We start from the raw sequence: 22012 nt of genomic DNA, 5'->3' as shown, positions 1-22012 counted from the left end.
GAGCTTGAGGATGTTGTTCAAAATACTGGTAGCCTATCTGATGAAGTGGATTTACGTCAACCTGCCTTCAGAAACAGGGCTATTGTATTTAAATATGTATTAATATTTTAACTTTTAGCTCCTATAACAAGGATTCTAGTTACAATGTAGAAGTGTTTCCCAGAGAGCAGAATCAAACAATAGGCTAGTTTCCTGTTCTTCACACACCCAAGCCCACACCACATCTGCCTGAGGCTATAGTCAGATGTCACTTAGTTTCACTTCTCAGTAAAAGAAAGCAATGCTGCAGTAGGGGGATCAACGGCAGAGAGAGTGTGAAGACGCTTGTTCAGAAACTACACAAACAAACTTCATCCTGCAGTAATTCAGGTATGCTACACACAACACTACAGCAACTTTATTGAGAATAATATGTTTGATTTTATGTTTCACAGTAAAATGTAAAAGTCTCAGTAGTCTTTGCCTGTGCAGTTTCATGGCTACACTCATGCTCAGATTTTGTACTTGGTACATTGCTTGCACCACAGGGGACTCAGGAAAATGCTTCCACCCGTGTTAGTCGTGCTCACGCTCATCTCTTTAACCTGTGGACAAAATCCTGCAATACAAGTCATCCTGACTAACAAAGGACTCCAGTACGGTAAGGCAGTGTGTGATGGTGTTATTCACTCAGTTGTTAAGTTTATTGGCACAAAAAATAATTGCTTCATATGGTTTTAGACCATAAAGAACCCAACAAAGTTACACATGAGACTTTAAAGCTTTATACATGTGTGCTGTTCATCCCAGGAAAACATGTAGGTGCAGGATGGATTCAGGAGAAGTTGGACGTTGTCAGTCTCCCTGACATCAGCGGGAAATTCGGCATTGGCTTCCTTGGCAGCGTAGACTACACACTGACAGGGTAGGATTATATTTGACAGTCCTGGATATAGATGTCTTTTAACCTTTTTTACATCACTCAGATCATCCTCACACCTATCTACATCTGTCTTTGCTCTCTCCATGTGCTCTAGCACCACCATAACAAAGTGTGACTTTCCGGAGCCATCTGTTCAGTTCTATCAGAACACCACAGGATTCAAGACGTCCATCCCAGGCCTCAGTATTGCACTTAGCGGCAGCTGGATGACACACTATGGCATAATGTGAGTGATCTCTGATCTCTGCCCTACACGTAAGCTCCTTGTCCATCAAGTCAGTAACCCCCCAGCTGTTCAGTCAGGGTTTGTAGTGACATTTCTCAGGTTTTCCTTTTGAGCAATAACCAAATCTTTGGAGCAGCAGAGGTAATCTGATTATCCTTAAAAGTGATTAAATATAATATTACATAATATTTAATAATATTATTAAATATTACATTAAATATAAATGTAATCTCAATGCATGTTACATATTTCAGCTTGAAATGTTAGCAGAGAAATTTACATATAGAGGCTAAATGAGGAAGTGATTCAGCACAGCCTTATGTGTTCTCAGTTCATCTCAGGTTGATTAGAAAAGGAAGTGTGTGTTTTAAAATGCTGTGTTGTTTCCTCTGAACTCTTGTGTGGAACTATGGTCTTGCACAGCCGAGAAACCCACTTGTTCACTTATGCTACACTTTCCTCACTGTCGCAAAAATTATAATAATACTTTTACTGTATTTAAACCAGAACTTGACATGTTATCCTGAATTAAACTGTGCACAGCTCTTTCACCCAGTGCCATCAGGTCACTAAAACTGTTGTCCACCCAGTAACCATGGTGAATGTCAAAGTAACAGCCAACTGAGGATATTATTAGCTCAGGCAGAGGACTTTAGTCTGCACTCCAACTGAGTTGTTTTAACATAAAGTTTACATGAAATCATACAAAGTGACAAAGTCTATGGACTACAGAGTTATGCATGCTCTTCAATTGGCATTTTAGTCTGACTTTTATCTTATCTCTTATTATGTAGTCAATAATTCTTGAATTGTTTGCAGGCTGATATGCCAGCGCTGACTTTGTTGTACTGTATGTTTTCAGACATGACGGAGGATCATTCGACATGGCTATATTTAATATGGACGTGACCTCTGTGGTGGAGCTGGGCAAAGACCCTGACGGCCATCTGTCTGTCACCAGTGTTAGCTGTGATGCTCAGGTTGGAGATGTGAACATACAGTTTCACGGTGGAGCCAGGTACAGTAGAACAGAGGGATGTAGAGAGACCAGGAGAGGGTGATACTGATGTCAGCGTATCAACACTGTATTTTCATTTGTCAACAGTTGGCTCTTCCAGCCTTTAGTGGAGCATTTCAAGGGGCGTATCAAGGATAAAATACAGGGCAATGTGAGTGGTTCTCTATGTTTCTGTCACATATATCAGTGGAGGCTCCGTCTATGCTCAGATAAAGCTCAGGTGAAACCTAATGTACAGACCAGACAAGACATTTGCCCTGTTATGTCCTCCACAGATCTGCCCTTGGGTGGAGGAATATATTTCAAGCTTGGAGTACCATCTACAGGCCATGACAGGTATTGCATCAGGCTACATCCTCATTTAGACCCTAATATATTTTGTAAAATGTACAGGCCCTAGCAGTTATATAGTCCAAATGTTACTTTACTTTAAGACAAAAATAACAGTGAGGAATTCTAACCTATAACTATACAATTCAATCTATAAATGATTCCTACTCTTATCAGTTTCCTTTGATGTGGATGACATCTTTGCTTTTGACCTTCCTCTCACTGGCACACCCATCATTGATGCTTCAAGTATGAATCTGGGTCTTAAGGTGAATACACACAATCTATTTTCATATTTTGGAAGTCCCCTGGCCACATCATATATAAACATAATAATGTTTGACCTAAAGATGACCAAAACATGCTGACTTAGTGAGAATGACAAATTGTTCGGAGCTGTAACAGCTAATTGCTAGACTAGGAGAAGAAGAGGTGTTTAGGGGAGCTACAGCACATTGGCTGCATCCCAGCAAGTTTGAAAAGCACTGTGTTGCTCTTGCATGCATGGCGCTGAAGACCACTGTCTGACTTATTGCTCCGAAATCTCTCATAGGTGTACAGCTGGGTTGATGATGGCCAAAGCATGTAATATGCATCATTTTTGTACTATTAACAGTTTATCATTCAGTCAGCCCTGCTGTCCCTTGTGGAAGTAAATACTTCTTCACCGATCGCTTTCAGGTTCCTTTAATTTGTCACCCATCTGAATATGTCCAACACACTGGCAAAAGACATTTTTAAAAGAGTGATCACTGGATCATTTCCGTGTCTTTATTTAAAGGGAGAGTTCTACAACATCAGAACTCATGCAGAGCCTCCATTTAAGGCCCAGCCTTTCACTGTGCCTCAGCCGCCAGGCTACATGTTGTCAGTGGGCCTGTCTGACTTCACTCTGAACTCTGCCTCATATGGACTCTACTCAGCTGGACTGCTTCAGGCCCTCATCAATGACAGCATGGTAAGTGCCCCCTAAACTAATGCATTCATCACTTTCTGCCCGAAACTATGTGTGTGGTTAAGAGATGTTGTTTTATCATCTCAGATACCTCCATACATCCCCTTGCACCTAAATACCAGCGCAATGGGGCCTTTCATTCCTGAGGTAAGTGTATCTGTATCAGGTTTACAATTGGCATCGCTAAGAGTTTTATTAACTCACTGTATGAATAGCTTCATGTCAGACTGCACCCAGTGACACAGATCTGACATCCACATAAATCAGCATTGAATAGGAGCTCTTGTCTAACAATGCTTGGGAGGAACAGGGCTACATGATGGCACTGTGGTTCAACAATAGGTGCGAAGGCACAGCTTGTAATTTACACTTAGTCACCAAGCACCTAGAACAGGAGATATAATACAGTAACTTCATCAACTCAGTTTTCTTTCTTAAAATGTGGCTTCCACTGTGGGTAAATGTGTTAAATGAATAATTCTTTAATAAGTATGATTTTACATGTCACTGGCTGTTTGCTTGAATCTGCATTGCATTATATTTATGATATCAATGTTCAATCAGATTACTGATGCCAAAGCCATCAAGAACATCCTACTCATTAAAACAGCATTTATAGACCATTAATACTCAAGTAGCCAGCGTTGGTCCAAGAGCTGTCAGCAGGAGGATGCATGGGAATGTTCCAAACCCTGAAGACAATATAGGTTGCATATCACTTCAAATAGCTGCAGCAAACTTACAGTATCTAATCATAAAACATAATTATGATACATTTTCAATCCTGACCTTGGAATTGACTTTCTCCTGTTTCTTAGGACTGAATATTATATCTTGACTTTTTATTGTTAAAAAGAGAAAAAAGACATTACAAACAATTTACATATAAAATAATTAAAAAACACTATAAACATTATGTAGCCTATATCTGAACACCTCAATTGGGTTTTATTAGTTATATTTTTGAGTGCTATTTTGAGAAGCAATGCGTAGACAAGTTTGTTAACCCATTTCTACCTTAAACTTCTTCTAGAATAGCTGTAGTTTGGCTTCCCTGAGCAGTCAAAAATTTGTTGAGCTGTTTTTGTTCTCACCTGAGCCGCATCTTTATCATCCTGCAGCCCGAAACAACCCCGGCCAAAAAACAACAGTTTCATATTCAAGATTAATACAAAGGGGCTCATGTGAACTCATTGAATGGTATAAACAGAAAGTCTTTGGAAATTCCCCCAACTCACCCATACCCCACCTACCGTCTTATTAACTCAGCAGAGGCACAGATAAGTTATGGGATCCATATAGTGTAAATCCTCACATTTAAAAAGCTGAAAGCAGTTTAATATTTGGCATTTTTGACAAATAAATTATTCAAACAATGAATCGATTATGAAAAGTGTTGCTGATTTATATTATATCAGCTGATTAATTGGTTAATTGACTAATTGTTTCACTGAATAAAGGGGAGAAGTAGCTGTGAGATTACTGTAAACCGCACTCACCAGGCTTCATATATTCACACTAACAGGAGCTGAGCCAAGTAAACAAACAGCTCTGACACAAATGTGACATTATAGCCATGTAGAAAGTTAAAATACAGTAGGCTATGTGTCCATTTTAAACTTTCTAAAGTAGAATCTCAACTGTTCACACATTTGCTCTGTTCTGTTCATGAAAATGTGTTGTTAAAGTTGTGAAAATATTATAGAATTAAGGTTGTTTTTTTCTCTGCAGCTTCCCAAAATGTTTCCAGGTCTGCTGATGAATCTGCAGATTTATGCCAGAGAGATGCCGATGTTTTCCTTCCAGCCTGGTGTTGTTAAACTGGGCGTTCAGGCTGCTCTTAAGGCTTCTGCCATCCAGCCAAATGGTACCCAGATCCCACTGTTCAAACTCAATGCTGTGAGTACTGTTGTTTTCTGGCCCATTGATATACAAGTGCATGTAGCTTTTTGTTCTTCACTTTTTCTTTTTTGTGCTTTATTTCAACAGTGGTTGTACAGTGGGTATTATGCTTACATTCACACCTTGCAGCTGCCCAGTTTGGCCTTACATTTGTGCCTAAACTTCTTATTTTTTTCTCTGTCTTTCAGGACTTTAAATTCAGCATTAAAGTGTTGATTGCTGATGGAACACTGAAGGGCTCCATGGCACAGGACAAGTGAGCATCACCATGTTTTAAAACAAACACCTGAGTTCACAAAGTCAAACTTAAAGTAATGATATCTCTTTCTCTCAAACAGTTTCACACTGACGCTGGTGTCGAGTGAAGTGGGAACCGTTAAGGTACATGACACATAACAACATCACATTATGTCGTAGTCACAGGCAGCCTCATGTATGCAAAACAGCGAGAGTAACGAATCATACTGTATGTTTCTCTTTGCAGATCGATTCCTTGGAAGAGGTGACGATGATGGGAATGAAGGTAGTCTTGGCAAAACTGAACGGTGAGTCAGAATCACGTGTTTCTGTGTTCAGTTCTCTGAGTATGTGAGATTAAAGATTGTAGCATAGCACATTTTTGTCTGTCTGCTTTGCTCAAAGATATTTGGACACAGATTGGCAGTATATAGGCCTGTTTAATTTTTCCACTGTTTGGAAGTTTAACGTGGACGTTTTGTTTGTAATAAATAGCAACTAAATGTTTATAATGTTCAGTATTACCTTTTTTATTATCTCCATCAATGTACTCAGAAACACAGAGGGATACAATGTATTTTTCTTTTTGTTATAAAATACAGTACTGATCCAACGTATTTAAAATAATGTATAACGCACTGTCTGTTTCAGTGGAACTTGGCAAAGGTGTTGTTTTACCCAGAACGAGACACACAGAGCTGGTCAACACAGTTCTGGAGGTGGAAGAGGTCAGTGTTAATAAAAGATTACTCATTAATGTTAGGTTCATGTTTGACTTTGGAGGACATTTTACATGATGTTTTTTCTGATTGCTAAGTCACTATCTTTCAAACTATAGGCTACTTTTGCAAAACACACTAACCACAAATCTTTTGCAAAAGCACACAACTCTTGCAAACTCTTTAAACCCATCATTTGAAAAAGCACAAGAAGCACCAACCAGTGTTTTCAAATGTGTAAATGAGGAAAAATTGATTGAAAAGCACACACAGCTGGTTAATTCCCTCACACCTGTGCACACCTGGGAAATAGGTGAGGCAGTTTCTGTGTAAGCTCAATGTTGGAAATAATGGTGTTGAACACTCTTGGCAAAGGTCCAGAAGGACCGAAACGTTAGTGTTACTAATAAATTGTGAAGCTAAGTAAGAGCAGTGTGCGGGATTTTCTGTTCAAAAACTCAAGTGACATTTTCCAACGTATCTGCATCTGAGACAGTTAGATGTGCGAATACCTTTCTTCAAGCAAAAGTGTGTTATAAAATTAGACACTGAGTGAAATGCAGAGAAAGTCATTCAGTTTGGCACACTTTGTAAATGCAGTGGCTACGAGGATTAATGATTTCAGAGACAGTGCTTCAAAAATTATTGTTAGTGTGTAAGCATTCAGAAAAAAACTATAACTAGGAGCAGAAATTCTTGTCAGACTGACCATTGTCTTTATTTCTAACAGGGCTTTATAGCCGTCTCCTCAGATGCTCAGGTGTCGCTAACAGACAGAGGCTTCAACTGACAGACAAACATGGACGCTCTCATCTCAGTTCAGATTCTTCAGCTTTAAACCAGTAAACAAACTGGATTTGTCTACATCTGACACCACATGACAAAGGCACTACTGTGTTTAAGAGGTACAACTACATCTGTCTGGACTCTGGACTGTAAATGATTAACACGCCTTGTTACAGTACACAATCAAAATGTACACATATACAGCCTTCATTTCAACAAGCCTTCGGTTTATCTTTGTAAATGCTTATAAAGTGGTGCTCAGCCTGAAATTGAATCTTTTTTACACAATAACTTAACTCATTTTTGATACTGCACTCTGACTGAATCATTGATAGAAAAATAAGGTGTAGCTGATTAAAGGGGTTGAAAATCATATTGTCATGAGAACATTTTTTTTTTTAACATTTTATATACATATTTTCCACTAATAAAGAAAAAAGGGAGTGATTTGATTTCAAAGTCACTATGTTATATGATTTTTGTGTTATTATTTCATCTGTAAAATTTTTCTGATGACAATTTATTTTTGTATGACTGGTCAATTCTGATTTTTTTTACAGCATGCTGTGTGCCACTGTGCCATTGCTTGTACTACCACCAGATGGCACTAAATTAAAAATATATATGTCCATAACATCATCTCTAGAAATGTGCTTAATAATGGAGGGTGCAAGGATTTAACATTTTCCTGAAGAACCAATGTACGTTTTTTTTCCACTGCATATTCACAAAAAATGAAACTATGCACATAATTCTGGGAACTTGAAGATCTTGTATCAACAACAGGACTTCAGACTGCTAAACTCGAACTATTCTATTGTTTTCACTCCAGAAGATATTGTATGTCATGCTTTTGCAAAAACTCTAACACATACTGCATAATTCAGCATGCCTTGTTCGGCCAGAGAACACTGGCCTTAAAATGCCACATCCTAATTACCAATAGGTCTCATTCACATCTCACCTGTTCAAAGTCAACTGGCGAAACAGTCCTTTGAGAGAGAACAAGAAGAAGAAGGCCTTGTTACTTTTAATTTGTGCCCTGATTTCACCCTTACAGCTCCAGGGGACAGTCTTACAGTCGTATTCTGTCACTGTAATGTTTCTCATTTTACTTATTATTGCAGTTCTTTAAGTTTTGCCAAAGTAGGTAACATTTGCGTAATCTCAGAACCTAACAATGCTGAATTGTCAACTTTTATAGTGTGAATCTGTGAAGCTGGGTTATATGTTTATATGGCAACAGTCTTTGTACTGCATGTGCCAGAAATTTGCAGCCTTTTTGGGACCAATAAACCCTAAACTTTGAAAAAGGAAACAGTTACTACACTGGTTTATAAATCTGAATATGTAGTTTGGCCTCATGACGCCAAAACATATCTAAACAGTATTTTGATGGCAGTGTCTTCAGTTTATCACACCAGTGTTTAATTGATGGTCTGTTAGGGATATTTATATGATAGCTGTGTGTTTCCATTTTGGTGGAAAGAATCAGTTTTGAGAAGAGAAAACATGGTTTTCAGTGCAGTGAGACTTTAAGAGTTTTGACAAAATGGTTAACCCTTTCTAGTTCTGCAAAGTTGAACTTTAGTTTCAGGAAATGTGTCGAAAGGATTAGGAAAAATTTTAAATATTTATCTAATACATTTGTCAAATATTTGCCCTGGTGGAGTCAAGGCAAAAACACTCATTAAACATCAGAGGCAACAATAAATAAATGCCTCAGACTGGACATAACGCCTTTTTGTACACTGGACAGGTTGATTGTGTCTTTTTGGTCTGGGAGAATACACGTGCAGAGTTTAGGTGAAAGTTGAGACGTTTTACAACTAAAAATGACGACCACATTCATGAAACAATGCCATCTCTTTATTTTGAAACATTTCAGTGTGCACTCTTCAGATTCTGTTACAGGTTCACATTCTTGGAATGTAACACCACCAAAATATAAATATAAGCCTATTTACAGCCGCTGCTCCTAAAATGTTCCCCGTAGAAAAACATCACACTTCAGTTGTGAAACGAGACACTGGGAGGATACCGACTGTCAGTTAGGCAGCAGACCAGACTTCAAACAGTCTGATCCTGAGCTGGACGTGATGAGGAGTTAGTTAACTACGAACAAGCTTTAAAAACAGAAGCTCAGCTGAAGTGGAAGCAGGTGTGGAAGAGACTGACCCACTGTGGATACATAAGAGATCCACTGAAATAATTGAGACCATGACAGTCGAGCAAGATACCATCTGTGGAGCATCTTGGAAGACTTGTGATGCTGAGCTCCATACAGATATTGGAAAAAAGCTTGCGTTGTACCACAAACCCTTCTGATGTAAACTTTAACTTGTAGAACTGTCCTTATTAAAACTGCTAGATAGAAGAAGAGAAGAAAAGGGAAGAACAAGAGTTACAAAGTTATGTCGCCTTCATCTCAAGGTGGTCTTTACAAAGGAAGCAATCACCGAAACTGAACCACAGTCAACTATGTAGCACCTGAGAGTCCGCTATGGGATAAGGAAGGAAGTATAAAAACGCCACGAGCAAACAGCTTTTTAAACGGATCAATTTAACAGCCTTCGTCAATGTTCACTAATACATCTATACTATAAATAACACCATCTATAGACAGTATGAACAAACGCACTGAGTTTGTTCATGATTGTACACAAAGTGTTTTGGGATATTAAATCTATAAAGTTATTTTAATCTTCACATTTTGTCTTGGCACACCCAGTGATCCTGAACGTAACCCTTCAGAGCTCCTCTGACAACACTGGTGAACGTTCACAACACATCCAAACACTGTGGTCAATGCCTACATGTTGCTCAGTGCTCATACACTCATTTCGCAGCCTTTTTGGGTGTATTTAAGCACATATGCTGTAAATAAGTTAGACATTCAAGTATGCACATTCTTATACTGTAACACTTAACTGTACAGCACATCATCAGTGTAAAAGGAAAGACTAACAAAAGGCAAGACTTTAGAAATGAAGTCATTTGTACCCAGAACAAGACCAGAACATCTGAAGACCAGTCGTCCATGCTGACATCTTCAGCAGACAGACCCGCATCTGCATCAATTGGTAAATTAAACAGAAACTCACTCCCCCACTTCTTTTAAATACTTTTGAGACATTCACAACAACAAACGTTGGCTGGCTTTTCTGGTTCCAAATGATGGCACAAGAGTTTCAAATTTCTAAAATTGGTTGTACCAGACCAAGTAAGTACACCCACAAACTGGCTTTCCCATCCAGCCACTTAACCTGAACTCAGATCTGGCTTTCAGATGAGAGCTCTGCTTCCTTTGAGCCGCACCAGTTTTTACCAAAAACTGTTCAGACTCCAGCACGCCACAAATAAATCTGTGAGAAAATACATCTAAATCCAGGTGAGAAAAAAAACCAGTCATCTGGATTATAAACTTGCTCAGTACCTCACAGGACGGTGGAGAATTAAAGCCTGGAGCTTTGATATCACAAGACAAAAGCTGAAGCAGTGTCTGTACTGTGTTGCAGCCTGTTTGCAATGGTGTTTTTGGTTTTGAGATATTTTTGGTCTGTTCCGCTGTACAAAGCAAGGTTAGCCAATCCAGTGAAAGTCAGTGAAAGTCCTTAACTTGCTTACTAGGGTTTGGAAACAATAAAAAGAGAACGTTGAGAGATGAAAAGTTCAAGACAAAGGGGAGAAAGACAGAAAAGACTAAACTGATGAGATGATGTGGAGGCACAGTGTGATTTTCTTTTTTTTTTTTTTTTTTTAAAAAGAGCTTTAACATCACAAGACTACGTCCTATGAGCTTCAAGTGCAGTCCAATTCAACCCTGTTTGTTTTCTGTACTGTCATCAGCTCAACACTCTTGGTCACTGCCTGCAGCGGCGAGTATCAAACTCATCGGCGCAGACTGCTGAGGAGGGACGACCAGCAAGTACTCATGACATGCACACACAAACAAACGTACACAGGGCTGAAGGATGGGGCTGTGGTTATTAGGCTGTGTTGGCAGGTTAGGTGGGAGGAAATGTCTAAGAGGACCATCGGTTCATGATGGTGGAGAAAACAGTGGAGAAGGCCGGGATCATTTGTCCGCGACGGCTGCTGCCATTGGAGCGCGTATCGTACCACGAGCAGTCGCTGCCAACTCCTCGATTTCTGTGTTTAATCGTCTGATGACCCACTCCATTGCCTCCCGGCCCTGAGACAGAAAGAGGGAGGGTGTTAACAAAACGTTATGTGTAGTGACAGGCATATTGCTATGAAAAGACACCGTATTGTCATGATGAGTTATCGGGAGATTTTAAGGGCGACATCACCTTGCTGGCGTTGACAGAGATGGTGTTGGCCATGAGACCCTCAAGGTAGCTGCTCAGACTGACACCCTTCACACTGATCAGAGCCTCCTGTGTCAACACCGTCCTGAACACACACAATCATACAAATAAAGGTCACCAACAGTCAACACAATGTTAAATCTGTTTTAGTATCCATTTAATAATCTTTCAATTAAAACTCCAAAACAGTTTTGCCAACAAAAGCTTTAAATCATTTTAAGCAATTATAACTTTTGTTCAAAATACTCAGGCCCAATCAGACATATATAAGACAAAGAAAAATTGAGTCATTTACTTTTCAGGATCCTGCGGATGTGGCTTGTATGTTAACTTCTCGTCCACAGATACCAGGTTAGTGAAGGAGATCTGGATGGACAAAATAAAACACACATTAGTCTTTCTCACACAAAATATTTACACTGTCTACAGACATTTTAGAAAATTTAACAGTAAGCACAGTGAAAACAGAGCCATACATTTCTAAATAAGAAATTCAACAAGCCAAAACAACATTAAATAACTTGCACAATCGAGATGCCAAAAAAGCTGGTACCGTGTGTGAATGGCTACTAAATGAGAAATCAGACGCAGACACTGAGGGAACAACTACGGCTTAGGGTATCACTCTATATCACTGTCAAGCAACATCGGTTACTATTGAAAGTGTACATATCAGTATTACTGTATTATATAAGCGTTACTTACATTTGTAGATTTCAGCTCAAAGCGCTTCTCCTTGGGGTCCACCACTGAGTGTTCCTGAACATAAGTGCACGTTCTTGTTGCCCCGATTATCTGGAGGAAAAGGACACAACTCAGGATTGATTCAAAAATTACAAAACATAAAAAACACACCTTACATTAGATTGTTCAAGCCAGGCCTGTGAATAATTGACTGCTACACAATGCAATCTGGTTAGATTTCTGTCTGACTTTACCTTGACTTGCTCCGACTTCACATTAAATTCAATTTCTGCAAATAGATACCACTAAATCTTTCAAACTGGACATTTAAAGCATCACTGCAGCTCAAGCGTTTCTCTCATCATCAAACTTACAGACTTGGCTATTGCAGGGAGCCCCCACTCTGTGCTGAGTAGTCTGGTGCTGTGTAATCGTCCCTGTGTGTCCACGCTTCTGTCCAGAACATCAACACCAAACACACCGGGGTTCATGGGGTTGGGGTACTTCTGCATTGCCGCCTTGGTCACCGTCTCCCATGGATGGCTGTTGAAACCAATGTTAACATTAGAAACAGTTCCTACGGTTCCTAAAGGCCAGGGTACAAAATTAGCACCATCCCCTACCCAAATGGTTATAAAATATGCAAGCGGCTGGTAGATTTCCTTCACTTACTTGCCAAAAAAATAAGATCTGCTAAGTATCTCGTAAAATTTGACCAGTGAACAAGTAAGTTAATTCTGTGCCTGCTGAAGGCCATTTTAGATATACTTATTAATCCCTGAGGAGAAATTCAACTGTTTCACTGTGTTGTCCTTTACAAACAGGCCCGAAATACACACACATGCACAAATGGGACCTATACATGCATTAAATGAAGAAATGTCAGAGTGAGGGGGCTACCCATGGACAGGTTTGGTGTCAGAAGGGGACCTGAACTGGTGACCCTCCCAACCCAAGTCCCTATGGACTGACGCCCCTCTGGCACTCTAAACACTCTGGCTAGGAACTTAAGATTGTTAGTCTTAGCCAACGCTTGTATATTTACATTATAAGACATGTGGTAATGTCTAAATCCACCAATGACACAAAATGCACTGCTATAATATGAGACAACATGCTGCAAATCAGGCAGTGAAAATCGGATTCAGGCCATTTTCACCATTTTGTATGTTTGACAAAAGCTACCAAAAGATAACAACGAAGATTATTCTCAAGCTTAATGCATCTGTCATTTATCAATTTGCCACATGCAAACCCCACCTCAAAATAACCCTGTGTGTGTTGCACTAATACATAGAAACAGCAGTAACACGAATAGGTGCAGATTCATGAGAAAAAAATATTAAAATGATCGGACTTGCCCTGCCTTACAATGTAAGAGAATAATTTTCTAAAAAGTTCAAATGTCATACTATAAATAATAAAGACAGGCGCAGAATCAAAATGGAGGACTCATCAAAATACTCGGACAGACTGACAGCAGGAGGAACGCCCCCTCCGCACAGCGTGGACCATCATCATCGTGAATTTCACTAGAAACTTCTAGAAATGGACAAAAATGGTCCCACCATTGTTACAGACTAAACGCTAACACTTCTGAAGAGCAAACACACACAGACAATAGACGGATCATTGTGTTTTAATCGCAGGGTCTCTCCTCTCACAGCCACACAGACCGTTATGTAACGATTATGATCTCGGTAACGTCAGCTAACGTCCATTATGCCAAACATTTAGTCCCGTGGTTCAGGAAAGACACGTGAAAACCACAAGATTCATTTTCCCTTCGTAGTAAACTCGTGGTTGAAACGTTTCAGCAAGCTTTAAGTTTAAAGTAACACACACGGCTAAGCACCTAACGTTGCAGCATCTGATAGCCAAAGTTAGCTTTAAGGCTAACGGCACAAAGCTAACCATTAAGTTAATTCAGCTAGCTAAAGCGGGTATCTTCTAGTGCACAAAGACCAACAAGTGTGGCTATTTGTTGAAAAAATGTCAAAACATAATGACGAACGGAGGTCACATTTACTAAAGTGGTCATTAACATTCACGACAGACAGTTGGGTAACGTTGCCGTAGGCTCTTCACGTTGAGTTACCTAACTTCTGTGCAACCTTAGCAGCTAAGGCGGCTAGCAGCTGCTCCCCCGGAGGGGAGCCCACAATAACTTTTCATACGAAAAGAAACCAGTTACTAAACAGACAGACTTATTTAAGACATCATCACAGAGAGAGAAACACTCACTTGAAAATGTGCTCTGACTCCCAGATCTTCATTTTTTAGGCTTTTCTGTCAGGGCTCGGGAGCCGGTGCCTAGTGACAGCGTGACCGCGGTGAGGAAGGAAGAAGGAGCTGAAGGAGAAAGGCTTTAATGGACGACCCTGGTGGCAGACACAGGAGCTGCACCCTGACGTCCAGAACAATCCATGAGGCTTATTTATTTATTACTTAACACAGTCAAGTATTGTTTTTACATTTCTGAGGGATTTGTATGTTAAATCACATCCATTTTATTTCTACCCCTGTTCATTTGAGTGGCAAGTATAGGGGTTTTTACTCCACTACATTTATTTAACATCTATAGTTAAAAAATATTTTTCAAGTTCAACTTTGTTTTGCAAACAAACCATACATTTAGTTTTGAATAAATGTGTATTCATTGAGCTGGACTTATTCAGTGTTTGCTTAATCACATTTGTGGTTACATTCAAGCTTATAATGATATTCCTTTATCACATTAAATCACACTATAAAAATATTGTGTGTGATCCTTATTATCACCATGCAGTAATATGACTCCTGTCTGTGACCATTAGTATCATGCAGTAATGATAATACAAAGGCCTAATCATATACCTGTCATAGCATACCACTGAGAAGACTATATAATCATATCAACAAAATATTTTTGGATTTGTCTCATAATATTCCCCACAAAATCCTGCTGGTGGAGCTAAATTTCTCCTACGGTATAAACATTTGAATAATTTGATATTTCACGATGTATTTGCTTATCAGATCTATACACTATAACTGCAGACCCTGCCATTTCTGCTGGTGGATCCTTTTTCACCATTAAAAATTGTATATACTTTTTATAAGAGTTTTCTTGATACTCACACAGTAAATCAGCATTCTTATTTCATAACTGAATTCAAAGTAATTTCCTACCAAAGGAGGGCCCTTTAAAGTGACATCATACTGCCAATAATTCCATTCAGATAAATATCTACGGAGCAACATTTTGATGAGAACCCAATATAAAAAAAATCACTCTGCGCAAAACATCCGAAAAAGAAATTACATGAAAATATGTAAAATTAGAACGATATTGTTACATTTCTAATTTCCTCATAACTTATTGACCCCTTTAACTAATTAAATGTGGTGATTACTTATTAATATAATGTGTAATGTGAACCTAAAAGAACATTATTACAATTAACCGACTGCTTGAGGTGTCGCTAAGATCATAAAAGAAATACTATGCTGTTTTTGGTCAAGTGGTTAAGGTGTTGTCTGGGAGGCGGGACAACTACTGTCATAGTTGTCAATCATGATCAAGCCCTCTTTTTATTGGCTGGGAGAAAGACCAGCGTCTTTCTGATGACGTAATTACGCAAATATCATATATCCGACCTGTCCTTGAAGCCGAAACACCACACAGGCAAGATGGTCGCATACTGGAGACAGGCAGGCCTCAGGTATAAAACATGTACATGTATATCAACAAAGTTAGCTTTGTGGTCAGCGTCGACCGCGATATTGTAAATAAGTATTTGTAGATTTGGCCGAATACTTTAGCAAAGTCTTTGTTAGCATTTCATCGTAATGCCTCAGAGAGCGACATAGCTACTGTTTTAGCTTTATGCTACTATATTAGCTTTTCCACACATGCGTTTAATTTAGGGCGCTAGCTGATAACCTGCCAACGTGTGTTTCTGTCGGATAAGACATGCAATATATTATTAGTTATGTAAGGAGCGGTAGTGTTTTTTCTCTGTGAGAACTGTTTGTCCTTTAGCATGTGGCTAACAACTGTGTCCTCTCTGTAGCTACATCCGCTTCTCCGCTATCTGCGCTAACGCGGTGCGCGCTGCAATGAAGCCGCAGTTCCAAGCCGAGGCACTGAAGGCCGCAGAGGCAAGCGTCAAAGTCAACAAACCCAAACCGGCATCATGTAAGTTCATCAGATTTTTTTAAAGTTGGAAATCAACTCTAATCACATGGGCACACAACACCATCATGGCCCCCCAGAGTGTGTGTGTTTCAAGCAGAGGCAGCTATGACATTGAGTGGTGACGGAGAGCAGGTGCTCAGTGGTGGAAGATGTGCTCAGAGCATTTAAATTGCAACCTTACAGTGTCAGAAAGATCTCTTTGCATGTAAAAGTGGAGCATCCTAAGTATTACAAAAGCAATAGAGGAGAAGCTACGTTAATATACAGCACCACATCAACAGTGACCTTGCTTTTGTTGCTGTTGGAATATTATTTTTGATTATTATTCCTGATGCACTAACATGTACACATAATTTTGCACATTTGGTTACTCCTTATTTGGATAGTCCACCTACAGATAGCAGAGAGTATTTGTAACATTTCACCAGTTTATTAGTCGAAATGTAACTGTTGTGCTCTATTCTGTAGATGCAAATCATAGTAATCTGTGGTAACTCATGAACATACATTATCAGAATAATTAAGATTAACTAGTATTCACTCAACCTTTGCAGCATAGTTTGAGTGACAGTTCAAATTCAACTAAATTATTCTGAGAATATGTAGTTAGGTGTCACATATACTCCATAAACATCTACAGAGAAAGCGAAACTTTCACTCACTGATATGGTGTTGAAATGTTACAGATACTTTACAAACTATCTGCAGGTAGACGATTCAAAAAGTGTTACCTATCATATGTATTTTATATACTGCTGATTAGTTAGATATCTAATAATGCATTTTTTTCTAGATGAGTTTTCTGTGAAAATGTGCATGTTTTGTATGCAAAATCTTTATCTCCAAAGTAACTAATAATTAGCCAATGGGGGTTTTGGTTTGAATGAAACCTTGCACACACAGCAGTGTTTCGTACATGGTTACCTGTCTACCAAGACAAGGCCGTTCATTCAGTGTGCTTGGTTGAAATTGTACTTGTACCTTTTCATACCTTCTAAACTGATTCACAATAATCAGCTGACCCTATTTGTGGTGTATCAAGGTGATGTTTTATGATGTTGCAGCCCTGGAAGTGTCTGCACATTACGGCTCATATCCCATTTTTGCACCCTCCTGTACAAAGGTTGAAATTGTACTGTTAAAGCAGACTAACCCTAAATCTGCAGTCATTGATATAAATAATTCTCATTTTATTTGGATCCAAAATAATCTTCATGAGAATGTTTTGAGTAATGTTTCTATCCTCTCTGTTTTTCTCCAGGATTTGAGACGGTGATGTAGATATTTTCCCCTGAGCTGTGAGGTCCTGTCACTGTCTTGTCCTGCACATCGTGGAGAAGAAGAAAAAGATGGATGGCATCAAGATGACCCAAATGAAATTGATGTATTTTCCCTTTCATTTGTAATTAAAATTGTATTAAAGATGGATATCAGAAATCCACTTTGTCTCCTTGTATTCTTGCCTTGTTGGCGAATGTATTATTTACATGTACACTGCAGACCGAGACACTGAAACACTTTTTGTCTGTAACAACATTTTTTTATTTTGGTATAAATAAATCAGTGCAGTAGTCTACATAGTCATATACAGAAACATGGTATTTACAGAGGTATGTGTGCTTTGATCCATGAGTAAATCAATGGTTTGTTGAAATTTCATTGATCCTGTAAGAGCCTCAGTTAGGGAATAGGGTGTTGTGTGCACTGTACACCAGTAAAAACCTGAATCTAAAATCATTAGAAATGCATGTATTGCCCAGTGGACTGAAAATCAAATATAGCAAATAATAACTAATGGGCACTTTTATTTGTCAAACTGCAGATCATATTATTAGTGTAAACAAACTACCATAAATGACAGAAAAGTCAACCCCACACTGATGACCTCATTGAAAATTATAAAACCAGAGAAAGCTCTTGTCAGTATGAAAGTTTGCAATGGAATTGTGAAAACCATTGAATCCATTTTTATATAAGCGCCAAACCGCTTGGGAATAATTATTTTCTTCTTCGGCCAGAAATCTTGCACAGGGGAACCTCAGTAGGTTAGATAGGTACTCCTGCTGCTCCATTTGCCACAAACCTCATTTTAACTGCACTAATGTTGAAATAGAACTAAAAACTAAATGTTATTTGCTCCAATACGTCATTCTGACTGATGGGAGTTCATTGTGGACACATCCACAGGTGATGTTTCTCCCTCCATATCCCATACCAGCAGATCTACACTGAGCTACTAAACCCTAGCTGTCTTTCTTCTCTCTGGTCATCTTGATCATGGTCTCTGGTGATCGGTAGAGGAAGATGAGTTTCTCAAACAGTGTCTCCTCCAGCTCCATCTCTCCTGTCTCTCGGACCACGAAAATGTCCGTGCAGAGCTTCAGGACCCGGTCCACGCACGGCAACTCCTCAAACATGATGGACCTGGAGATCCCGTTGAAGAATTCCCTGACAAACTTCCCGATGACCAGCACCACTGACATGTACAGGCCTACGATGCTGTGGTTAGGAGGAGAGGAGCAAAGAGAGTGTTCAAATATGTGTGTGTGAGATACAACTAAGCGCACAACAGCCAGTGGAGTGTGTTAATGTTATCATGCAGCTGAGATGTCTTGTTACCTACCCGTGTCCAGCCAGGAAGCCCAGACTGGAGGGGCTGACTTTGTCACTGAACACCACTATCTCTATGCTGTGACACTTGTGGTTGGAGAAGGTGAGAACTGGGGAGCACTCCTCCACAACCCACCACTGGTCTTTCTCTTTCTCTGATCCTCCTTTGACCTGCTGTAGTTTGACTGACATGGGCCTGAAGAAAGCTAGTGCCTGGAGGTCTGGGCGGTCTGAGTGCTCTGAGGGAGGACATGCAGGGGTTAAAATGAACTTTACGTTATGAACAAGGGATCAGCACAGGACAGATTAGTCTGATCAGCCGGCGGATCGTCAGCTGATCCTCTTCCATGATGGATTCCTTTGGATATTTTGAGTACAGTTGTAATTTATAAAAGGAAAATCTGTAATATGGTCAATGTAAAATAAACAGCAACTAACCTACTTTCATCCTGGTTGCCATTTTGGACTCTGGTCCTTTGGGACCCCTGAGGAACTTTGGCAGCAGAGAATGAATGATCCTACAGGACAGAATGACGTAGTTTATCACCTTTTGTGCTCAAGTGGAGAAAACTATTCAGTGATGCACATGAATGTCTAGGTTGTAAAAGTGATGAGAAACCGTCTATGACATACAATGTCATCTCATATTTTTTTTCCATTCATGAGCTTTAATTGTAACGTTTTCGTTGCTTATAAAAGTCTTGTTCAGTGTTCATTTGTAGTAAAAGACCCTCTAAGGAGTCTGATGTTCAATTTTCCCAGTAAGTAAATTTTGTTTCAGTGGTTTTTAGTCTGTTTTTTTACTAGCATAAATTAGCATTAGTATGATCACAGCAGACCACAGGCTATAAATGCACTGTGCTAACAAAGCTAGCACCTAGCATTAGAGTTAGTTCCACCCTCTCATTCAAATACAGTCACTTCTAGCTCCAGAAGTCCAACATGGCGATGGCTAAAATGCCAAAGTTGATGCTTTAAAACGGGAGCCACAAACCAATGGGTGACATCATGGTTGCTACATTTATTATTTTATATAGTTTATGGTTGCACTGGCATCATTCTATAGTATAGACAAACCAGACACTGTCTGGAGAGGGGGCCTTTCACATTTTTACATTGCCTGAATGCCACCGTAGGTTCTCATACACACTTTGAAAGGGACAGGTGAAGGCAGGTTTATTCAGTTGGTTGTGATCTGCAATGATACCACTAGATGCCACTACATCCTACACACTGCCCCTTTAATTCTCTAACATTAACATCTTTTAGTAAGTTAAGTTCTGTGTGTTATCTGCAACTCACACAGGTTTGCTGCTGTTGCCTTTCAGCATTTGAACTATTCCTTCCCTCAAGGCCTTGTCCTCAAACTTCACAGTGTGTTCTCCCACTGTCTCTACGACCATTGATATGGATGCATTCCTGAGGAGGGAAGGAGAGGAGCGTTAAGCAGCACGAATACCACAGTTTGTTCATGTGTGCTTGTGCAAAATGCAGCCAAATGATCTTATAATGTCAATGAACAGTTTAATTAAGAGATCTGCATGAAGAATTATTCAATTGAAAAGAAACATCTCTCTTTTAGTCAAATTAAACTTTCTGAATCCCAAAGAAATAAATAAGACATTATATAAATGTACATGCATGTAATGCACACACATATGTTCCATGTACAACTGTTCATATCCATTCGCACATTAAAATAATACTTCACACCCCAGATGATCATTTGTATATTCTCGCATGCCAACAACATATACAAGCCCACTGGATCTGCACTGCACATTGAAACACACAAACACACTAACAGAGTACACACACACACACACACACACTGACCTGAGCAACGTCCAGCGTAAGGTCATGTATATATGGGAGGAGTTGCTGAGTTCCTGTATCATGGCTGCTCGACTGGCAGGGCTGATGCTCCACAGCAGACTGGCATCACTCTTGATCTTAGCGACAATGATGTCGTCTGCCACGTAGTTCATTATGAACTGCATAGCAGACTGGTAGAGAGAGAGAGAGAGAGAGAGGGAGGGATCAGATTTATGCAGTTAATTCAATAAATGCCACCATGGTGTTCTGAAATGAATTAAATCCTCATCTCTTTATTTATATGTCTTTCATATTACCCTTTGTTTCTTTTCTCACTGACTCTTACATCTTATGTAACACACTTTGAACTGCCTTGTTGTTGAAAGGTGCTTCACATACTCGCCTCGACTATGCAGCTTAACCATTTGTCCACAAGGAGGCCCCAAAACAACCACCTCTATATGTATCATTTTACGTTAAGCCCTTCTCCTGACATTTACATTAAAGTACAGAATACCTATACTGGGAAACACACTTGAACTTCCTGGTGTCCAAACACAATTAATAGATATGCTACCCTGTTATTAAAAGCAAACAAAATACAAATATTCTCATAAAAACCAATAAAACCCATATACAGATAAAAGAAAGAAAAAAAAACTACCCACAGCAGTGTATATACATCTATAGGAGGACACACATAATAAGAAGTGCAATTTCATTCATTATTGTCCCACTGCTGGTGGTCTCAGTTTAGTGTTTACAGTAACATCTTACAGGATGGGTTGCATAGATTTTGGTGAGTCGGTTGAATCCAGCTTCTGTGTACGGAACCAAATTCTGCTCCTGGGCGCTCATGGTGAACAGAGGCTGTAGAGACACAATCAAACACGCTTATGAGTAAAACATACACACACTAGAGGTGACCAATGACTAGCGCCTGAATGACACAGTTAGGCGAGTAAAAACTTAATCACTGATGTAAACTGTGACTGTGCTGCAGGGGAGTCATTGCCGAGGTTCTAGGGACGTAATGTCGGCCTGCTCCTTTGGTCTCGACTGAAACATCTTGAAAACCGCGAGATGGATTGTGATGCAATTTTGTACATACAGTCATGGTCCCCAGAGGATAAAGCCCTCTAACTCTGGTAAACCTCTGACTCTATCTAGTACCACCATGAAGATCATATTTGCTGTTTCGAGTGAAATGTTGGATGGATTATCATGAAACTAGCACCATCATACAGTCAAAAGTAGTGCTTAGAATATGAGCACACAAACACTAAAAGCTGAAAGT

At 39.5% G+C, this 22012-nt stretch overlaps 4 protein-coding genes across 4 annotated transcripts in view; 2 read left to right on the top strand and 2 right to left on the bottom strand.

Moving 5' to 3' along the window:
- Nucleotides 1-221: 221 nt before the first annotated feature.
- bpifcl (BPI fold containing family C, like) lies at nt 222-7729 on the top strand. Its single transcript, XM_050065785.1, has 16 exons — nt 222-369; nt 528-640; nt 790-904; nt 1017-1148; nt 2011-2166; nt 2254-2317; nt 2442-2502; nt 2674-2765; nt 3278-3454; nt 3539-3598; nt 5183-5350; nt 5542-5609; nt 5692-5734; nt 5838-5898; nt 6242-6318; nt 7040-7729. The coding sequence occupies exons 2-16, from the start codon at nt 541-543 to the stop codon at nt 7097-7099; spliced, it is 1434 nt and encodes a 477-aa protein (XP_049921742.1). The 5' UTR covers nt 222-369; nt 528-540; the 3' UTR covers nt 7100-7729.
- A 1213-nt stretch (nt 7730-8942) lies between these two features.
- On the bottom strand, nt 8943-14488 carry LOC126402971 (PRELI domain containing protein 3B-like). Its single transcript, XM_050065350.1, has 6 exons — nt 14355-14488; nt 12485-12653; nt 12132-12221; nt 11722-11792; nt 11409-11511; nt 8943-11290 (listed from the first exon to the last, which is right to left on the bottom strand). The coding sequence occupies exons 1-6, from the start codon at nt 14384-14386 to the stop codon at nt 11174-11176; spliced, it is 582 nt and encodes a 193-aa protein (XP_049921307.1). The 5' UTR covers nt 14387-14488; the 3' UTR covers nt 8943-11173.
- Nucleotides 14489-15692: 1204 nt separating this feature from the next.
- On the top strand, nt 15693-17731 carry atp5f1e (ATP synthase F1 subunit epsilon). The gene is made up of 3 exons (XM_050065814.1): nt 15693-15814; nt 16166-16290; nt 17552-17731. Coding segments are annotated over exons 1-3 (159 nt in total). The 5' UTR covers nt 15693-15782; the 3' UTR covers nt 17554-17731.
- The window catches only part of si:dkey-11f4.7 (piezo-type mechanosensitive ion channel component 2), a 29708-nt gene continuing 25286 nt past the window's right edge, over nt 17591-22012 (bottom strand). Inside the window, exons 40-45 of the mRNA XM_050065813.1 lie at nt 21493-21585; nt 20737-20906; nt 20203-20319; nt 19339-19418; nt 18914-19139; nt 17591-18789 (exon numbers count right to left, since the gene is read on the bottom strand). Coding sequence (XP_049921770.1) covers nt 18534-18789; nt 18914-19139; nt 19339-19418; nt 20203-20319; nt 20737-20906; nt 21493-21585 — 942 coding nt within the window. The 3' untranslated portion in view covers nt 17591-18533. The remainder of the gene's footprint in view (nt 18790-18913; nt 19140-19338; nt 19419-20202; nt 20320-20736; nt 20907-21492; nt 21586-22012) is intronic.

Source organism: Epinephelus moara, chromosome 16 (assembly GCF_006386435.1).
Source record: "Epinephelus moara isolate mb chromosome 16, YSFRI_EMoa_1.0, whole genome shotgun sequence".
Classification (NCBI taxonomy): Eukaryota; Metazoa; Chordata; class Actinopteri; order Perciformes; family Serranidae; genus Epinephelus; species Epinephelus moara.
Note: the sequence above shows the minus strand (reverse complement) of the source record. Positions and strands in the feature narration are given on the sequence as shown.